Here is a 22,327-nt window from a genome sequence, read left to right on the forward strand (position 1 = left end):
ATACCTCCCATTTTGTAAACGCTATAACTTTTGCGCAAACCAACTAATAAATGCTTATTGCGAAGAATACGTATCGGCCATTTTTTTTAAAAATTGTCGCTCTATTTTTGTTTAAAGCGCAAAAACTAAAAACCGTAGAGAATATGTAGAAGAATACGTATCGCCTAGACTGTGAAAAAAAATGTTTTAAAAAAAAAAAAATTGGGCTATTTATTACAGCAACAAGTAAAAAATATTGTTTTTTTTTCAAAATTGTCGCTCTATTTTTGTTTATAGCGCAAAAAATAAAAACCGCAGAGGCGATCAAATACCACCAAAACAAAGCCCTATTTGTGAGGGAAAAAGAAAGCCAATTTTGTTTGTGAGCCACGTCGCACGACCACGCAATTGTCAGTTAAAGCGACGCAGTGCCGAATCGCAAAAAGTGCTCTGGTCTTTGACCAGCAATATGGTCCGGGGGTTAAGTGGTTAAACAATATTGAAACGTATAGTAGCGTTGTTTTCACACAATTTACTTATATATTTAGGAGGATAACAAAAGTCATTTTGGAACATTTCATCTATTTAAACAAAGTGACTATTTATAAATAGTTTTCCATTTATAGGTCAGGTTTTGTCTATTTTTCTCACTCACTCAATACTGCATTAATAAGGAGGCTTGTCAAGTGTTTACCAAGTCACTCTTAATAAGTGTAGATATGCACCAAGTGCTCCTTATGCTTGAATGCCTTTAATATAAACCCCTTTTTGAAAATACTGTGAACTTGCTAAATGGGAAAAAATAAAACCCACAAACACATTTAGACATAAGGGTAAACTCCACTTCTGCTAAAAAAATTGTTACATTGGCTTACTGGTTAGCACTGCTGCCTTGGTGTTCCCCATTTATATCCTGGTCAGGACAATACCTGAAGTTTGCACCTGAAGTTTACATTGGCTTTCTCTGGATACTCTGGTTTCCTCCCACATTCCAAAGACAAGCTGGTAGTTTTTTTAGGCTCCGGTCTAAACTGGTTCTGGTATGTGTATGCATGTGAAATAAGGAACATAGATAGCAAGCTAATGAGGGGTACTGATGTTAAAATGTACAGCATGTAAAGCGCTGCATAAATTTGCTGCGCCATAATAGTGCTTGTAATAAATGTTTAGTGAAAAAAAATTTTTTTTTTTCTGTTACAATTTAAATTTTTGCATGTATACATTCTGGCTCATTATTGACATGTTGGGAGTTGAAGAATCAAAGGCTGTCCAATAGCTAAAAAGGAATGCCATGGGACCCATAAAAACTGGCAAGGAAATAATAGCAGCGTAGCATAGATCGGCAATCACATCCTTGACCTGTCACCACTAGGAAAGGGGTGCACCAACAGAGAAAAGCATGCCATAATGAGCAAGTATGCTGTGCATATCTCCACATTATGACAAATAGCTCACCCATACACAGGGGAACCAAGTTCTGCTTTTTTTTTTTTTTTAAGTGTATTTTGTGCATGTACTCGAGAGAGGAGCCGGACTGCAGGAGTTGGGAGTAGGCAGGCCTCCCCCAGAGGCAATCTGCCACCTTTCTCCATGCCCCGGGTGGCGATGGCGGGTGTGTGAGGGGGTCCTCCACACAGCCCGCCCTACCTGCTCCGCTTTGAAGCCCAACGGGGCAGAGGGACTCCCTATAAGGGAGTGAGAGGATTAGCCCGCTCAACCAGCCCCATTAGTCCTTCGCCTCTCTTTAGAGACCGCGTGGTCAAAGTGCGTGTGTTAACCCAATTTAGAGTGCGGGTGTAGGTGTGGTGGTTTTTGTGGGAGGGGGGTGGGCGTACTAAGCGCAGGCTTACCTTGCATAGCACACCCACCGGGAGCCGGGCTGAGACCACCAAACTCAATTCACATGTAGCCGAGACCGGGATCCGAACCTCTAGCTGCAGAGGTGAATGGCTTGTCAGCGCAGTGCCAATCGCGTTGAGCCACCGCAGCTCCTTCCAAGTTCTGCTTTTAAAGTGATATATATATATATATATATATATATATATATATATATATATATATATATATATATATATATATATATATATATATAAATAAAATTAAAAAAAAAGAAGTTTACTGCACGTTCTCCCCCTCCTCGCAGGTCAGATTGATTGCAGTGGGAGCCATTGGCTTCGGCGGCTTTCAATCAAATCTTATGAGGGGGTGGGGCCATGTCATTGGAGCTCAACCTGTGGCACTCCAGATGTTGCAGAACTACAAGTCCCATGAGGCATTGCAAGGCTGACGGTTACAAGCATGACTCCCAAAGGCAGAGGCATGATGGGACTTGTAGTTCTGCAATAGCTGGAGGGTCACAGATTGAGCACTCATGGTCTATGTCAATGGATGCAGACAGCTCAGCTTGGGATCGATTGCTGCTGTCAATCAAATCTTGTGACAAGGGGGCGGAGACGAGCCATACTCTTCGCCAATGGACGCAGATAGCTCCGCTCGGGATTGAGCCCTCAGGTGTGCCACAATAGGGACAGCAAGAAGAGCAGGATTGGGGCTGCTCAGTACAAAACCATTGCACAGATAACAGGTCTGCTATTCAAAAAAAAAAAAAAAAAGTTTACAATCATGTTATACTTGCCGGCTCTGTGCAATGGTTTTGTACAGAGCAGCCCCAATCTCTCACTTCTCAGGTCCCCTACTGGTCCTCCTAGCTCCTCCTCTTCTTGGTGTACCACCATAGGAAGTCATTCCCTATTGTGGCACACCTGTGGGCTCAATCCTGAGCCAAGCTGTCTGCGTCCATTGACAGACAGTGCGGCTAGTCTCTGCCCCCTTGTCACAGGATTTGATTGACAGCAGTGGCAACAGAAATCAAAGGCTCTTGCTGTTACCATTCTAACCTGTGAGGAGGGAGAGAGCACACAGAGAAAGCCGCTGCTCTCAGGCACAGGCTGGATTAAGATCAGGTTCAGGTGGGGCTGGGGGACAGTTGCGCACAGAAGTTTTATTTACCTTAATGCATAGAATGCATGAAGGTGAAAAACCATCTACATTTACAACCACCTTAAATACATAGATTTGCATTTTAACAAAATGAGACTTGTGTTGTGAGAACAAGCTGTAAAATTATAGTCACTTTGTAAACTGAAAAACAGGAAACAGAAGCAGGAGTATATCATGAGTCAATATGGCTTCCTCCCATGTGCATATATAACATGCTATACATAAAAAAAAAAAATAATAATAATAATCACCACAACAGATGCTTTTTTATTTTTAAAATGTAAAACTAATAACTCGCAAGACATTACTAGCCGTTTCCAGATTTTTTTTAACAGGGAAAAAGCCGTTTCCATATAAAATAAAATTAAATAATAATAAAAAAAAAAAAATAGGTTCTCCATTAAAGGGGTTGTAAAGGTTTGTCTATTATTATCTAAATAGGTTCCTTTAAGCTAGTGCATTGTTGGTTCACTTACCTCTTCCTTAGATTTCCCTTCTAAATGTTTTTTTTTCTTTGTTTGAATCTCTCACTTCCTGTTCCTCCTCAGTAAGCTTTCCACCATCATCCGAGCGGTGGAAAGTCATTTAGAACAGCTTACTGAGGAAGAACAGGAAGTGAGAAATTCATACAAAGAAAACAAAGGAAAAAAAACATTTAGAAGGGAAATTGAAGGAAAAGGTACCGTATTTTCCGGCGTATAAGACGACTGGGCGTATAAGACGACCCCCTAATTTTCCAGAAAAAATGTTGGTTTTGGGATATACTCACTGTATAAGACTACCCCCTTCTTACTAGTCTTTCTGGAAGCTGAGGGGTAGCCAGAACAACCGCTGACAGAAACAGGCTTTTTCAAATCTCACTGTGCTATTACATAACATTACATTACATACCTCACTGTGCCATCACTTGCCCCTCACTGTGCGAACAGTGCAATCACTCACTTTTTTTCAGAATCGATTTGCAGTCTCCGTGCTACGAGCGTCAATGATTTGAAAGCCGCGCCTTCTCCTCAGACTGTCCTGTGATAGGCCGAACACACATTTTCCCTGTTCTGTGTTCCGCCTATCACGGATGTCTTCTCATCTTGTCCGAGGATGAGAAGGCATCTGTGATAGGAGGAACACAGAACAGAGGCGCTGCTGGGAAGATTTGTGTTCCGCCTATCACAGGACACTCTGAGGAGAAGGAACGGCTTTTAAATCATTGACGCTCGCAGCACGGAGACTGTCACCGGCGTATAAGACGACCCCTGACTTTGGATGCATTTTTTTGCATCCAGAAAGTCGTCTTATACGCCGGAAAATTTGGTAAGTGAACTAACAATGCACTAGCTTAAAGTAACCTATTTAGAAAATAAAAAATGAACCTTTACAACCCCTTTAAACAGTTATAAACACTCACTATCTAGAAATTAATCAGACACAGGTCAGCTGCATTTTTGTCAATAGTGTTTCCATGACAAAAATTAGTTCTAGTTATCACATACAAGTTTTAGCCCTGAGAAGGAATATTAAAAAAAAAAGATTATAAATAAAAATAGTTGTATAATAGGAGTATTTTATGTATGTCTATGTTTGACATTAAATGTTACCATTGCCAGTGTAAACTATATCATGTGTAATACATAAATACTTGATGGTTTTCAACAGTCTGAATGATGAACAGCAGTGAGAAAAAAAACAAAACGCATTTTTATGTGTACTGAAACAGCAATTATCTAGAATGTATAAGAAGCACTACCTGGCTTTAGCTGCAAGTGGGATTCAATGTTGAGTAGTCTCTCTTCTACAGCCTGATTTTCACAATCCCGTTGGAGAGAATGCATTCTTGTGTTAGAAGATGAGCCACTGCTTCTAGTCTGGGGCCCATAGGCATTAACAACCTTAGAAACTGAATCAAAGACACAAATTTAGTTATAATTTATTAGTTATATTCCATTGTTGTTGTTCATCTTTAACATCAATAAGCAATATTTTTAATAACAAAACATGGTTAGTGGAAAATTTAGGCTACGTGCATTTTTCATAAGCTCTCAAAAAAAAAAAAATTGCTGGGTGAAAAATGCTAAATAGCATTCTTGTGTCGGCTTCTAGAAGCATTTAAATGCAGTTGTAAAGTTATTATTTTTTCTCCTAAAATAAAAAACATGTTCTACTTACCTGCTCTGTGCAGTGGCAATTATTCACAAATGGAAGAAATACAAAATCAACCATCAATTGTCCTCGGTCTGGAGCTCCATGTAAGATTTTTCCTCACGGAGCAGGGATGATCACGGAACAACTGAGGGATCAGCCCAGAACTACACATGAGGAGCTTGTGAATGATCTCAAGTTGGGACCACAGTCACCAAACAAACCATTGGTAACAATACAGTCCCTGACAAAAGTCTTGTCGCTTCTCTATTTTGTAGAAACTCCTGCTATTAACCCGACTTTTAATTAATCAATTGGTGTTAGAAATAGCTCATATGAAAAGCTAAAGCCCTCCCAAATGTTTAATGCACTGAAATAAATTAGTTTCACTGAAAAAAGATTTATCATTTAATTAAGACAGAAAGGTCAAATTTTGGCAAGACAAAAGTTTTGTCGCCTATACAGAAATTGAACAACTTTACTGAAAATCCAAAAATATGTCAGCAAATTAAGTAGTGGTGCTGTGAGATCCAAATGTAATATGTTGTATGACTTCCATGAGCTTGAAGGACAGCATCCATGCGGTTTGGCAGGGATTCATACAATTTATTGATGAAGTCATCAGGAATAGCAAAGAAAACAGTCTTGCATGCCTCCCAGAGTTCATCAATATTCTTTGGTTTCGTCTTCCATGCTTCCTCTTTCATCCTACACCACATATGCTCAATGATGTTCATGTCTGGTGACTGGGCTGGCCAATCCTGGAGCATCTTGATCTTCTTTGCCTTAAGGAACTTTGATGTGGAGATGGACGTATGCGATGGAGCACCATCCTGCTGCAAAATTTGGCCTTTTTTATGGTTGGGAATATAAGAGGTAGCTAAGATTTCTTGGTATTTTAGACTATTGATGTTGCCTTCCACCCTGCAGATCCCCCGCACACCCCCATACTGGATGTAACCCCAGACCATGATTTTGCCTCCACCAAACTTCACTGTTTTCTGGGTAAATCTCCGCTCCATGCGGGTTCCAGTAGGTCTCCTGCAATATTTGCGGCGACTGTGGTGTAATTCAACAGAAGATTCATCTGAAAAATCCACCTTCTGCCACTTTTCCAGAGTCCATCCTTTTAGCAGGCTGTGTCCCTTGGCAAATGCCAATTGTCTTTTGTTTAGTGCTGGCTTATGGGCACTGATTCGACCATGGAGGCCATTTTGAGACAGAATCCAACAAACTGTTCTGGTTGACACAGGGACTTCAGGTGTAAAACACACTTACAAGAAGGTAAGGAAAGAAGGCTCATCTGTAACATGCTGTAGTCCTCGTCCCGGATCCATGGGCTGCTTAGAAGTGAAGATAGCAGAATGTGTGGAGTCTTCAGGCCTGTCCTGTGGCCATCATTTTATCATGTTCTAATCAAAAACATAAATTCATTTTATTGGGATTTTGTGTGATGGACCAACACAAAAGTAGCACATAATTGTGAAGTGGAAGGAAAATGATAAATGGTTTTCCAAATTAAATGTGAAAAGTGTGGCGTATATTTATATTCAGCCCCCCTGAGTCAATACTTTGTAGAATCATCTTTCAATGCAATTAAAGCTACAAGTCTTTTTGGGGATATCTCTACCAGCTTTGCAAATCTAGAGAGAGTGACATTTTTGCCAATTCTTCTTTGCAAAATAGCTCAAACTCTGTCAGATTGGATAGCGCGTCTGAACAGCTCAAGTTTTGCAACAGATTCTCAATTGGATTTAGGTCTGGGCTTTGACTGGGCCATTCCAACACATGAATATGCTTTTATCCAAACTATTCCATTGCATCTCTGGCTATATGTTTAGGATCGTTGTCCTGCTGGAAGGTGAACCTCCACCCCAGTCTCAAGTCTTTTGCAGATTCTCTTATAAGATTGCCCTGTATTTGGCTCCATGCATCTTCCCATCGACTTTGACCAGCTTCCCTGTCTCTGCTGAAAAAAAGCTTTCCCATAACACGATGCTGCCACCACCATGTTTCAAAGTGGGGATGGTGTATTCAGGGTGATAAGCAGCGTTAGTTTCCCGCCACACAGCGTTTTGCTTTTAGGCCACAAAGTTCAATTTTGGGCTCATCTGACCACAGCACCTTCTTCCATATCCCACATGCCTTCTTGCAAAATGCAAACAGGACTTATTATGACTTTCTTTGAACAACAACTTTTTTCTTGCCACTCTTCCATAAAGACCAGATTTGTGGAGTGCACGACTAATAATTGTCCTGTGGACGGATTCTCACACCTTAGCAGTGAATCTGTGCAGTTCATTCCAGAGTTACCATGGGCCTTTTGGCTGCTTCTCCGATTAATGCTCTCCTTAACCAGCCTGTCAGTTTAGGTGGACGGCCATGTCTTGGTAGGTTTGCAGTTGTGCCATACTCTTTCCATTTTCAGATGATAGATTAAACAGTGCTCCGTGAGATGTTCAAAGCTTGGGATGTTTTTTTAATAACCCAACCCTGCTTTAAACTTCTCCACAAATGTTTCCCTCGTTTGTGTTCCCACTCCTAAGCGCCTATTATCAGTCGATGCCAAGTGAGGATCTTCCCCCACCTGGTATTCACAGAATGGGTATGGTCTAAGGGGGTTCAGTGTGTCTGGTATTAAGGAATCAAAATAATCCAGGTGCAGACCGAGTTCCTTGGGCTGTGTCTCTGAGGTATCAGGCAACAGCAAACAATCGCCTTCGTTTGTTGGAAGATGGCGACCGGGGGGAACACCGCGGGAGTCATAATAGGACTTTGTCACTAGCAAGAAACTAATTTCCAGTAGTGATGTGACAAAAAGACCACTAGATATAAATAGGTAAATGCTATAATACCATTAGGCTGAATAAAGCCAAACAGCAATAGCTAGTGAAAAAACACACAGAGTGTAGATTTCCCAAACCCTGTACCTTCAAAATTGCGTGTGTGCTCAGCACTGCAGCGAGTCTTGCAGGATTAAAGGGATAACTCTTAAAAAAATATTTTTTAATTAAGAACATGCTATACTTACCAGCTCTGTGGCATGGTTTTGCACAGAGCAGCCCCAATTCTCTTCTGAGGTTATCCAAAGCGCGCTCCTGGCTACCCCACCCTCCCACCCCCTGCCAAGTGTCCACCATAGCAAGCCACTTTCTTTGGCACTCGCTTGGGCTCAGGTAGGTATGGGGGGGGGGGGGGTGATAGCTTGCTGGAAGCTGCACTCAGGTTTTTTACCTTCAAGTGGAACTTTAGTCCCAAGTTTTAAAATGGACGAACAGGCAGAAATTTTAATGCAGAAGAGACATGCTTTGTCTCTTCTGCATTAAAGTCAATTAGCTGCCTGTCCACCAAATTTGACAACAACAAATCTGACTGAGCTTCCACGCATGGGCAGGAGGGATATCATGCCTGGCCAGTCAATCTCGATTGGAGATCGAGACCCAAAAAGATGTCAGCGGCTGGGCGGGGAGCTTGGGGATGCCACATTGCTGGATCCTAGGTGAGTATTGTTACGCTTTAATGCAGGGAATGAATTAAAGAATTGAGAATTAATTTTTTCCCCTCTGGGTGATGTACATTAAACGGATTTTGACAAACTTTGTTGCAGATTCCTACATTTTGTTATTCTAAAGAAATCCCTGTCTGTGCCCAGGAGTGAGTCTAATGGGAGTAGTTTCTTCATTATCAACCAGCTGCTTCACCAGCAAAGCTTTAATGAGGAAAATTACAGGGTCTGCATCCTGTTAGATGCGATTTCCTGTACGGAGTATTTCAACTAAAAAATTTTTTTTTGTTGCAGGGGATGCCTGAAATCTGATTTGCATCCTAGGGCAGACTTCTGGGAAAATCAGTGAGCCAATCACACAAGCAGGAAATTAGGGGGCGTTCTGTACAAATTCTGTGTACAGAACACCTCCAGGTAGCCATATTGCATTGCATTTCAGACGATTACAGAGCTGCAGATTGAAAAGGAAAGGCAATTTTTATTCAATCACAACATGACTTGTGTAGGAATTGTATACACTATTTGTTATCTGTTCACCCGCTCCCTACCTGTATACCCTGTATTCTGTTAACAGAATGAAAAGCATTCTGTGAATAGACAAGTGGAAATCCTATCATTTGCTCACCCCTCCACTCTCCCTTCTCTGTTGTATGCCATGTATTCTGTGAACAGACTTCAAGGTGTTTTGTGAATGGACAGGTGGAAGAAAGGGTGGGTGAGCAACAAGAAGCTTCATTGTATGAGAAATGAGTGGTCAGTCACAGTGCAAAAGGAAAGCACTACCTGTAGTAAATGGCATCAATGATTTGTACAGTAATCAGCAGTAATCTGAGTGAAGTTAAATAAAATATTATATATAAAATTTGCCCTGAAGTTCCTAGAGCCCTTTCATACTTCACCTTTTATGTGGCTCTTGAATCCAGGAAATGGGGTAAAAACAGAATCCGTTCTGGCACAACTGTTTTCTGCAAAAGTTAAAGAACAAAGTAGTTGCAGAATACATAATATGGCAATGAAATAATATATTGCAATGTACATTTTGACCGGTGGTGAGGAGGCGATACGACGCCTCCTAACTGCCTGTCAAACGCTCTCTGAAAAGTGATCAACACAGATTGCTCTTCAGACAGCAAAGAAAGTGTAAATTAGGTCTAAAAGCTGCCTATTTACAGCCGCTTCTTATAACACACAGACCAATCACTGCTGTTCTCCCTTCTTGTGAAAGGTGATATCACCACCCATATAGTAATATCCGAGCTTGTAAAGGCAAATGATGCATACAAAAGCAGATTTATATCCTTTGTGGCTAGTAAAAAACATTTTAATACATGTTTTCATGCCTAGAACTCAGGTTTAATAGAAGATGACATTTTTAAAATCAGCTTTTAAATCAACCAATTGATCTAAAATGAGTCTAGTCATACCCTTGGTGCTCCAAATTATAAAGCAACCCATGCTCCAGAAAACTTTAGGGTATATATAAAACCTCTGGGTAAGGTGCTCGTGTTTGAAATAAAATATATGGATTCTAAGACGCACCTCTTTAACCACTTAAGACCCGGGCCAATATGCAGGTAAAGGACCAGGCCCCTTTTTGCGATTCAGGACTGCGTCGTTTTGACTGACAATTGTGCGGTTGTGCAATGTTACTCCCAAACAAAATCGGCGTCCTTTTTTTCCCACAAATAGAGCTTTCTTTTGGTGGTATTTGATCACCTCGGCGATTTTTATTTTTTGCGCTATAAACAAAAATAGAGCGACAATTTTGAAAAAAAATGTAATATTTTTTACTTTTTGCTATAATAAATATCCCCCAAAAATATATAAAAAAACGTTTTTCTTCCTCAGTTTAGGCCGATACGTATTCTTCTACCCAATTTTTGGTAAAAAAAAAAAACGCAATAATCGTTTATCGATTGGTTTGCGCAAAATTTATAGCGTTTACAAAAGAGGGGATAGTTTTATTGCATTTTTATTAATAAATATTTTCTTACTACTAATGGCGGCGATCAGCGATTTTTGTCATGACTGCGACATTATGCGGGACACATGGGACAATTTTGACACATTTCTGGGACCATTGTCATTTTCACAGCGAGCAGTGCTATAAAAATGCATTGTTTGCTGTGAAAATGACAATTGCAGTTTGGGAGTTAACCACTACGGGGCGCTGAAGGGGTTACGCGTGACCTCATATGTGTTTCTAACTGTAGGGGGAGGGGGCTGGCCGTGTGACGTCGTTGATCGCCTTTCCCTATATCAGGGAACAGACGATCAATGACAGCGCCACTGTGAAGGACAGGGAAGGTGTGTTAACACAAACCTCTCCCCGTTCTTCAGCTCCTGTGACCGATTGCGGGACACCGGCGGTGATCGGGTCCGCGGGTCCCGTGACCCACGGCGGGGCATTTAACAATCACGTACAGGTACGTGATTGTGCCCAGCCGTGCCATTCTGCCGACGTATATCGGCGTTAAGCGGTCCTTAAGTGGTTAAGTGAAAAAGGACAAAACACTGGTAACTACTTTAAAACAACTAAAATTAAAAGTACACAACAAATTTAGAAACACATATCCCAGTTTTATAAAGTCTATACAGTATGTCACACAAATTGACATATAGATTATTATTATTTTATTTTTTTAGGCGACAGGATGCCAGTTGCAGTTTACAAATCAACATGCAACAATTGTCAGGTATTACTGCATTTATGGTTTTATATGCAACAAAAATGAAAGTAAGTTGGTGTTTGTGCTGCAATTTCATCTCGCTCTTTTCTGCTGGATGAATTGAAGTGAGCTGCTAGCTGTAAAAAGCCATGAATCAGACAGAGAGCAGGCATTTTGAGTCATATCTCTGACTGAGATCACTGGGAAATGGACTGACTGTAGGAGCATTTACCTTGATTACAATCAATAACGTTGCAGAACTCCCGGACGTTGTTTTCATTGATCTCTGCTTGCTTTCTCTCCATGAATGCCAATATCCTTCTGTCAATCTACAGGGAGGAAAAAAAAAAGTGAGCGGGGAGCTGGAATCAACTGTGTTAAGAATCCCACACAGCATGCATGCAGCCATCTACTTTAGAAACTTGGCTTTGATTTCGGACACTCACAATGACATTCTGAAAGCTAAAGTGGAGAAGAGCCGTAAAGAGTATTGTGGAGACAGCAACATAACAGCATCTCAAGGCAGACTCACTTTCAAGGAAAAAATATAAACGGACATATTTCTCTGTGAAAGAGAGCTAAACATTACCATACAAAATGCTTGTCCGAATTTAAACATCTAGATAAAAAGTTTGCATCTTCTTAACCAATTCCATACCGGGCACTCCTCTATGTAAAAATATTTTTTTTTGCTAGAAAATTACTTAGAATCCCTATATATATTTTTTAGCAGACACCCTTGGAAATAAAATGGCGGCCGTTACAACTTTTTATCTCACACGGTATTCACGCAACAATTTTTTAAACGCTTGTTTCACGAATTAAAAAATTAAAAAAAACAGTAAAGTTAGCTCAATTTTTTTGTATAATGTGAAAGATGATGTTACACAGAGTAAATAGATACCCAACAACATGTGACGCTTTAAAATTGGGCACACGTGAAATGGTGCCAAACTTCAGTACTTAAAAATCTCCATAGGTGACACTTTACATTTTTACAGGTTACCAGTTTAGAGTTACAGAGGAGGTCTAGTGCTAGAATTTTTGCTGGCACTCGCACGCGGCGATACCTCACATGTGTGGTTTGATCAGCGTTTACATATGTGGGTGGGACTTGTGCATGCGTTCGCTTCTGAGCGTGAGCTACTGGGGACAGGAATTTTTTTTTTTAAATGTATTGTTTATTTTGCTTTAATTTTATTTTTACACTTTCTCTTTTACTTTTTTTTTTGATCACTTTTATTCCCATTACAAGGAATGTAAACATCCCTTGTAATAGGAATGGTGCATGACGGGTCCTCTTTATGGAGAGATGCGGGGTCAATAAGACCTCACAGCTCTCCTCCAGGCTGGAAACAAAGAAATCTTTTATTTTATTTATATAAATCAGAACAGAACCATAGCTTAGCAAAACCACAGCACCTATAGTCCCCTACAATAAGGGAAATCAGTCTTCCATACATTAAGTGGAATGCATGTACTTTTGCCATACATTTTACATAAATTTACTTAACAAGCTCCATTCAGACGTGGCGCTTCCATAAAGCGCAACAAAAAAACATGCATAAAATGCGAGTTGCAGTGCCAATAATTGTTAAAGGTGCCCCAAAACGTACAGCACTGCGCTCCAAAAAAGGTTTTGGGTAGCCCATTCAAGTGAAAAAAAGCTCATGTCGTGCTTTTCAGGTGTTTTCATTGAAGTCTACAGGGAAAAAAAAGCAAAATTCTGCCTGAAAAGTAGCTCATGTCCTTTAAGTGACAGGCGTTTTGCTACAAGCGACAGATTGGAAGCATTAATGGGCACGCTGAATGTAACAAGTTGATCGATCAACTTGGGTACAACCAGCCTGCCGGATTCTACTACGATCACTAGCTTCTGCTATAGCAGCTAATGATAAATCACTGTCGGGAGCAGACAATTACTTGGCGGGAAGGCTTCTGCTGTCAGCACGGTCGTGGTTGCAGGGGAAAAAAAATTCACACTGTGTATGGCCTGCCTAAGGCCCCTTTTACACTTATACAACTTGTTCCACGATTTGTGATGGCAAAGTAGCATGACAAGCCGTTTCCCACAATTTCCAATGACAACCATTCATATTAGTACGACTTCAAAGTAGTCCCTGCACTACTTTGGTCTGATTTTAATGGCACTTACGCAGGCATTACCTGAAATCGCGTCCGCGAATTGCGACAAAATCACAGTAAAGTCGCAGTAGTGTGAAAGGGGCCTTAAGGGATTGTAAAGAATTTTATTTTATTTTTTTAAGTAACAAACAACTACTACTCCGCTCCACTGTGCAGCTCGTTTTGCACAGAGTGGCCCCGATCCGCATCTTCTGGGGTCCCTCGGCGGCTGTCTCTGGTCCTCCCCGCAAGAACTCCACACATTCATGCGAGCTTCCTTGCATTGTGTGGAGTCCTTGCTGGCGCGCTCCGGTGATACAGCGAGTGGCCATAGCCGCTCACTGTATCACTCGGACCCTCCCCTGCGCATGTCGAGTCATTGGCTGCAATGCTTTCAATCCATCTGCTCTAGCCAATCAACGGCCAGGCAGAGGGGCGAAGAGGATGTTGGGGTCGAGTGCGGGACTTTCGAAGGGGTCAGGTAAGTATAAGGCCTCGTACACACGACAGAGTTTCTCGGCAGAATTCGTCGAGAATCTCGGTGAAGAGCCGGATTCTGTCGAGAAACTCGGTCGTGTGTACATTTTTGGCCCGATGGAGCCGCCGAGGAACTCGTCGAGCAAATAGAGAGCAGGTTCTCTATTTTCTCGATGGCAGTGGATTTTGGCTCGACGAGTTCTTCATCGGGCTGTTTTTTAAACGAGAAACTCGGTCGTGTGTATGCTAAGAAACTTGTCAAAAACTTGACACTGGAGACCAACATAGGTAAAACTAGCGTTTGGATTGGAGATAGCACATTCGTGTCGCTTCCAACATTATTTAATCGTTTATTTGCAGCGCTTTACACAATTTTTCCTAAGGGCACAAAACTGCAATATACTAATTTTTTTTTTACGATATTCACACAGAGTTCCTTAAAATTAGGTGGAACCTTTTTCTTACTGGACTCAATATTTTTTTTTTTTTTTATTGTCACCTTATTTTGGTCGTGTGTTTTAAATCCTGCTTTTAATCACCTTATTTCTAAATTTTTAGAAAATGCTAATCCTTTTATTTTTTGTAATGTCAAGTTCCCCCCATAGAAACCTTATTGCTTTGTCTTATCTCATGTGTCCCTTTCAAATTACACCTTATATCCAATTTTTACAAAATAAGAACCTGCCTTCTCACTTGCAAAATTGAAATGTAAAAAAATACAAGGACAAGTATGAACAGTAAAAAAAAAATGTACCATTTATTTTGGTAATAAAAAAAAATTTGATATGCAAAAGTCAGCACTGGAGAGCTTGCTGCCATTTGTGCACAGCCAGGTGTGGCCTGATGTGACTGGTGATCAGTTGGAGGCCAAAATGGGGACTTGAGAGGTTCATTCAGGAAGTCACGCATCAAGGTCTTGGACTCCCCGAGGTCAGAAACTGGAGCAGGGCAGGCAGATGTCACCAGGTTGTGGTACTACAGCAGCCTGAACTCTGGTACACCACATGGAAGTAAGGGAGTCACTTTCTTGATTTCTTCAAGGCCTTCCTTGGTGGCTTCCCTGCAGCCTGCTCTTTCACCTTCTCTGCAGCCTTCTCAGCAGCCTTCCTCTTATGCCTGGCTGGAGGTGGTGCCACAGGGGTAGTACTCATGCCAGGAGGAGGAGTAGACGAAGGTGGTGGAGGATGAGTAGCCGACGGTGGTGGAGGAGGAGGTGGAGGAGAAGGAGGAGCAGTAGAAGGAGGAGGAGCAGTAGAAGGAGGAGTAGAAGGAGGAGGAGCAGTAGAAGGAGGAGGAGTAGAAGGAGGAGGAGCAGTAGAAGGAGGAGGAGCAGTAGAAGGAGGAGGAGCAGTAGAAGGAGGAGGAGTAGAAGGAGGAGGAGTAGAAGGAGGAGGAGCAGTAGAAGGAGGAGCAGTAGAAGGAGGAGGAGCAGTAGAAGGAGGAGGAGCAGTAGAAGGAGGAGGAGTAGAAGGAGGAGGAGCAGTAGAAGGAGGAGGAGTAGTAGAAGAAGAAGAGGAAGCAGAATGTTCAGATGGAGCAGGAGAAGAAGAGGAAGAAGAATGTTCAGATGGAGCAGGAGAAGAAGAGGAAGAAGAATGTTCAGATGGAGCAGGAGAAGAAGAGGAAGAAGAATGTTCAGAAGGAGCAGGAGAAGAAGAAGAAGAAGGTGGGGGAGCTTGAGAAGGAGCAGGAGAAGAAGAAGAAGAAGGTGGGGGAGCTTGAGAAGGAGCATGAGAAGAAGAAGAAGGTGGGGGAGCTTGAGAAGGAGCATGAGAAAAAGAAGAAGAAGAAGAAGAAGAAGGTGGGGGAGCTTGAGAAGGAGCAGGAGAAGAAGAAGAAGAAGGTGGGGGAGCTTGAGAAGGAGCATGAGAAGAAGAAGAAGGTGGGGGAGCTTGAGAAGGAGCATGAGAAAAAGAAGAAGAAGAAGAAGAAGGTGGGGGAGCTTGAGAAGGAGCATGAGAAGAAGAAGAAGGTGGGGGAGGTTGTGAGTTATGTGGTGTGTGAGGATGGGGATGGCGGCAAATCACAGTGTCCTCTGTGAGAAGACCCCTCACCCCCTGATTTGCCAGGGTGATGAGGAGGCCCTCAAAGAGGAGGCGTTGGTCTAATGTCATTTCTGACATTTTGGCCAAAACAACTGTGACAAATCCCTCCTGAGCAGTGGGAGGCTGTTGCAGGGTTGCATGGGCATCCCGAATGAGGGCTAGTGAGGCGTCACGCACCCTTGTATCCCTCACCTGCCTTCTCGGACGCAGATGAAGAGGAGACACCTGGCATCTCGTGCTTGGCCCAGCAACCTCCTGCAACCCACTTGGGCCTGCCACCTCATCCGCTCCACTTGGGCCTGCCACCACGTTACTGCTACTTGGGCCTGCCAACACGTCCAAGATACTTGGGCCTGCAGCCTCCTCCAAGCCACTCACCCTGTCCTCCTCCTGCCTGGCATTTTCCTGATCCTCCTGCTGCCTGGTCTCGTCCTGTGTATGGGAAAAAAGTAAAGTTTTACTATTTTTTAAAATTTTTGGTTTATTTATTTAAGCTCCTGACTGTAGCATTTTTTTTGGTCACGACTTAGCTAAGCCAATCATTCTGACCCATGTTTTATGGTCAATCACACCACAAAAATTCATGGCCAATACTGACAAATTTTAGGAATAACACTTTTAGATTTAAATTTTTTTTACCTTTAATATCTTAATTTACATCTCTTTAACAACATTTGAACACCACATATTTGCACATTGAAAGTACTATATACCTGGCTCCAGCTGGGCAAATCTGGATCTTCATCCAGGATGGAAGGCTGCTGAGAGGGTTCTTCTGCAGAGGGAGCAGCAGGTTGGCTGGAGGGAAGGCTGGAGCTTCTGTGGCTTCTGGGGCGAAGGCTAGAAAGTGACTCCCTAACCTCCAGGTGTTCATCCAGGAAGCTCAGTTTGCTGTAGTACCACAACTTGGGTTGAAATACCCGCCCTGCTCCAGCTCCAGACCTCATCGAAGCCAAGACCTTGTTGCGTGCCTTCCTGTAGGTGCCTCTCAAGGTCCCAATTTTGACCTCCAACTGGTCAGTTGTCACATCAAACCCCACCTGTCTCCGCACAAGTGGGAGCAGGCTCTCCAGTGCAGTTTTCCGCAATTCTCTATTTCGAGAGATGGGGTCTTTGGTGGCCCACAGAACAGGAAGTTCTTGCCACCTATCAATAAAGATCTCCAAGAAGTCGGGTTGGTTAAAGCGATTCATCTTTTCCTGTCCAAAACCAAGGATAAAAAAATAATGTCACTACACAATCTAGAAAGTCAATTACTCTTTCTCACAAGCTAGCCCTTAAAGGGTCACTAATGGATAACTATATTTTTTGAGGAAATTACTGTTTACAGTGTCTAGAGACATACAAGTGCATACATATAATGTGCCTCTAGTTTCACTTTTGGTTTTAAATTTAGTTATTGTTTCTGTGAAGTAAAGAGACACACAGAACCAAAAAAAAATAAAAGCAGGGCATATTTTTATTGTCAAAAATTATTAGCATTGTTTTGGTTGATTTTTAAACACACAGCTTAGACCACAGTGACAAGCTCCCCTGATAAATTTGAGAGGGAGCAGAACCAGGAAGTGATGATTTATGCAAATGATTACAGCTGCTTAAAAGCAAAAAGGGACAATGAGGACATGAAATCAATACTGATATAATGTAAAGTTAGTTATTTCTGCCCCAAACAATTTTGGCTTAGTGCTCCTTTAAATGTCTGTCTTTCCTGAATATGCCACTGCTGTCCCAAGTTCGAAGCATACCTACACGCTTGTCGTTCAAACGTCTTTCTTACGCAACCCGGTCGTATGGACGCTACATGTGTTCGAGCCTTATATACACTCCGCACACGACATCCGCCCATGCTTAAAAAAAATTGATGTTTCCCCCCCGCCCCTTATCTTCCGTCGCAAAAACGACAAGGTGGAATTGGCAAGAGATCATGTTGGGTCAGTTCTTAGGAAACAGATGACCAGTTGTGTCGAACTAATAAGCCAGATCTCATCCTCATTTGTGTATGAAACGTTAGTTAGATAAAAGCACTCCGATATAGTTTGGTCAAGACATAAAAGCGACCATTTGCATCATGTTTAAAGCGACTTGTTTTTAGAAGACATCCTGATGAGAACCGAGATTGCCCACACAACAGTAGTTGGATCAAAATGCATAATCAAAGCGTTGTTTACGTACGACGGCACTATAGCGGACCATTACCTTCAAATTAAAAACTGGCTATGTTGTAATTTCTGAACCTAAGATGTAGGCCACAAAATCATTCAATCAAGAAAAACATGTAAAATGTAGTTACATACCGGTCTTTGACCCGATCGTTATCTCCGCCGTCTTCCACAAACTGTGAACGCCCCTTTTACTCACGTGGTAGCCCTTTATACACGCGCATGTGGGACTTTACGCACGTCTCCCCGCCCCTGACGTTCATGGTATCGTATTTTCCCCGCCCCTTTTCCATCTTTTTTTTGTTGGAAGCACATGTTGGAGAAGATGGCAGCACGGCGAATCAGGTGTAAGGCCTCCAACATGACCTTTGAGGAAATGGTGGAGATGGTCCTCATCCTCAAAGCAGAGGACTACGATGGGAGGCATGGGCCATATAAGTACCCTAATAAGGTCAAGGCCCAAATAATGGAGAAGGTGAGGAGGAGTCTCCATCAGAAATTTGGGGTGAAAAGGTCCAAGGAGCAGATCCGGAAAAGGTGGTGTGACCTTAAAAAACGGGAGCCGGAACAAATGAAGAGGATCAGGAGAGTGATTAGAAGAAGTAAGTTTGTTATATATTTTGTAAGATTTGTTCCGCGCCATGTGTTTTTGATTTCAGGTTGTACTGTAATATTTTTTTAGGCACAATAATTTGTCGTCAAACTGGACGTCCATTCGGAACGACTAAATATTGTGTTTAAAATCCTAGAAATTAGGACATTTTTTTAAAATTGTGGTGAGATCAATCGTGAAAATAATGTAGATGTGCTATTAAAACCACCAAACTTTTTTTATTAATTAAATATACAGTAAAAGGAGAGTCTGCTCAGCAGTCGGTGACACATGTGGACTCATTTGCATAATTGTTGTCCCCTTTAATAACCCATTTTGGGATTCACACAGAGCTGAGGTGATCCAGTGTATACTTTGTTGGCTTACATGTTTAAAAGTAGACCAAAGCTACAAGATTTGTCAGGATCTTTGTGAATGCCTTCAATCCTGTGTTTTGCCCTGAGGGGTTTTTCAAAACATCAATAGTCCCAGAAATTGTCTAAAGTGAATCATATTCCTCTTTCAGGCCTATAAGCTAGAAAAAACCTGTTTCCATTTTCTTCATTCTCGTAGGGCGTCATGAAGCTTCGACACGGGAGCAAGAAGTCCAGCAAGCCACACCCCCGAGGGATGGTGATGATGCGCAGCCTGCCACCACATCAGGTAAAGTAACATATAACTAACCCAGCTTCAGGTAATGTAGATGTAGGCCTGCCTAATTTTAAAAAATGGTTTTGTCCCACATTTCAGGATCAGGTGGTGGCTTGGACAGGCATACAAAACAGATGGTTATATCTGAAATCTGGGCCTGCAGAGAAGAGGTGGAGGAGATTCATCTGGCCAACCGACAAATTAAAGAAAGAACAAGGAGGGTGGAAAATAAATTAAAAAATTTACTTGATGTTTTGGGGAGACTCTGAATCTAAAAAAAATACAAAAAAAATTTTTATATACCAGATTTTAATGTTTATTTAATTTAAAAAAAACCAAAAAAATAATAAAACCAGATTTTCTACTTTATTTAAAAAAAAAAAAAAAAAAAAAAAAAAAAAAACAGATTTTCTACTTTATTTAATCAAAAAAAAACCAAAAAAATAATAAAACCAGATTTTCTACTTTATTTAATCAAAAAAAAACCAAAAAAATAATAAAACCAGATTTTCTACTTTATTTAATCAAAAAAAAACCAAAAAAAATACAAAAATGATTGTATATTGTATGAGAAAAATCAACCAAAAAAATACAAAAATGATTGTATATTGTATGAGAAAAATCAACCAAAAAAATACAAAAATGATTGTATATTGTATGAGAAAAATCACCCACAAAAATGATTGTATATTGTATGAGAAAAATCACCCACAAAAATACAAAAATGATTGTATATTGTATGAGAAAAATCACACACAAAAATGATTGTATATTGTATGAGAAAAATCACCCACAAAAATACAAAAATGATTGTATATTGTATGAGAAAAATCACACACAAAAATGATTGTATATTGTATGAGAAAAATCACCCACAAAAATACAAAAATGATTGTATATTGTATGAGAAAAATCACCCACAAAAATGATTGTATATTGTATGAGAAAAATCAACCAAAAAAATACAAAAATGATTGTATATTGTATGAGAAAAATCAACCAAAAAAATACAAAAATGATTGTATATTGTATGAGAAAAATCACCCACAAAAATACAAAAATGATTGTATATTGTATGAGAAAAATCACACACAAAAATGATTGTATATTGTATGAGAAAATATAACAAAAAATTTTGTAGGGTATTTATGAATAAATAAAAATAAAAAAATTTAGAAAATAAAGAGCTTTTCAACATCAAAAAAGTGTGTGGTGTTTTTCCTAAAATACGTCAAATTTTCTATGTGTTTGGTTTGGGGGTCACCTGGGAAATGTTTGCTAGTTGATAATGAAAATACACTTAGTTACACTTAGTAAAGAACTCCAAACAACACAAGCAAGACATAACAAGTTTAGAAAAAAAATTATGATTTATTTTTAAGAAAGCTACAATTAGGGCAAATTTGATTGAGATGGTATTGCCCCCCTACCCATGAAATAGTCCATGTATTTGTCCCGGACTTCACGGGCACTCTGGGGGGGCAGTCCTGTGTGGCCAGCTTCAAGGCCCGCCAAAGTTTCTGCAGGGGTCAAATGTTGTGCCTCGGGCCCAACCAGGGCCATATAATTTGGAGATTGTCTCCTTAAAAAATTGTGGAGAATGCAGCAGGCAAAAATAATTGTATTCCACTTATATTCCGCCATGTGGAGAGAGGTGAGGAAAAGGCGGAACCGGCTGGCCATGATGCCGAAAGCGTTCTCAACCACTCTACGTGCTCGGCCCAGCCGGAAATTAAAGACACTCCTCTCTGGGGTGAGGGTGCGCTGAGGGAATGGCCTCATAAGATGGGGTCCCAGGGCAAACGCTTCATCAGCCAGGAAAACAAATGGCAGGCCTTCTACATTCTGGTCATCCGGTGGCAATGACAGATCATCATCCTGAAGGCGAAGCGCGAACTCCGTCTGCCTGAAGGCTCCCCCATCCGATACCCGTCCATTCATCCCGACATCCACAAAAAGGAATTCATACTGTGCTGACACCACCGCCATCAGCACAATACTGTTGAACCCCTTATAATTAAAGAACTGGGATCCTGAACGGGGTGGAGGCACGATGCGGACGTGCTTCCCGTCGATGGCTCCCCCGCAGTTGGGGAAGTTCCATCGGGTCTGGAAGTCCAAAGCCACAGACTGCCACTCCTGTGGTGTGGACGGAAGCTGGGGAAGAAAAAAAGAAAAAATTAGCCACATAACCTTGCAAGCAGATTATACAAAGACATTATAAGCATTATAACATTTCTGGGAACTAGCATATTATATCTAAATATATTTAGCCAATTAACACATTAAACACCCCCTCTGATGGGCCAATGCCCAAGTTTGGGGGAGGGCTAGATGAGTTTGGGAGTACTAAAAAAAATTAATTTTGATTATTGGTGAACATAGACTTTACAACACATTTTGGAGGGGAGGGCTAGATGAGTTTGGGAGTCCTAAAATTAAAATCAAAGAAAATTAAATATTGGTGAACATAGACTTTACAACACATTTTGGAGGGGAGGGCTAGATGAGTTTGGGAGTCCTAAAATTAAAATCAAATAAAATTAAATATTGGTGAACATAGACTTTACAACACATTTTGGAGGGGAGGGCTAGATGAGTTTGGGAGTCCTAAAATTAAAATCAAATAAAATTAAATATTGGTGAACATAGACTTTACAACACATTTTGGAGGGGAGGGCTAGATGAGTTTGGGAGTCCTAAAATTAAAATAAAAAAAAAAATATATATTGGTGAACATAGACTTTACAACACATTTTGGAGGGGAGGGGGGGGACATTACAATGGATATAACACAATACATTGGGAAGTGACTAGACTAGGTAGGTTGGGGCCCAGGATAGCATGCTGGGGAGGTAAGTGATGGAAAATATGCATGTAGGCCAAAAAAGGGGCATCAAAGTTTACATCATGCATGGGGGCAAAGGGGACATTCACAGCATATTCCAGACATGGTAATTAGGGAAGGAGGAGATAACTACAAGACATTAGCA

At 41.2% G+C, this 22,327-nt stretch overlaps 1 protein-coding gene across 1 annotated transcript in view; it reads right to left on the minus strand.

Annotated features, from left to right (window-relative positions):
• LOC120921025 (MAP3K12 binding inhibitory protein 1) overlaps positions 1-22,327 on the minus strand; it is a 55,687-nt gene that overhangs the window by 10,651 nt on the left and 22,709 nt on the right. The window contains exons 4-6 of the mRNA XM_040333615.1: positions 11,519-11,615; positions 9,517-9,582; positions 4,721-4,870 (exon numbers count right to left, since the gene is read on the minus strand). Of these exons, the coding sequence (XP_040189549.1) occupies positions 4,721-4,870; positions 9,517-9,582; positions 11,519-11,615 (313 nt within the window). The remainder of the gene's footprint in view (positions 1-4,720; positions 4,871-9,516; positions 9,583-11,518; positions 11,616-22,327) is intronic.

Source organism: Rana temporaria, chromosome 13 (genome assembly GCF_905171775.1).
Source record: "Rana temporaria chromosome 13, aRanTem1.1, whole genome shotgun sequence".
In the NCBI taxonomy this organism is placed as follows: domain Eukaryota; kingdom Metazoa; phylum Chordata; class Amphibia; order Anura; family Ranidae; genus Rana; species Rana temporaria.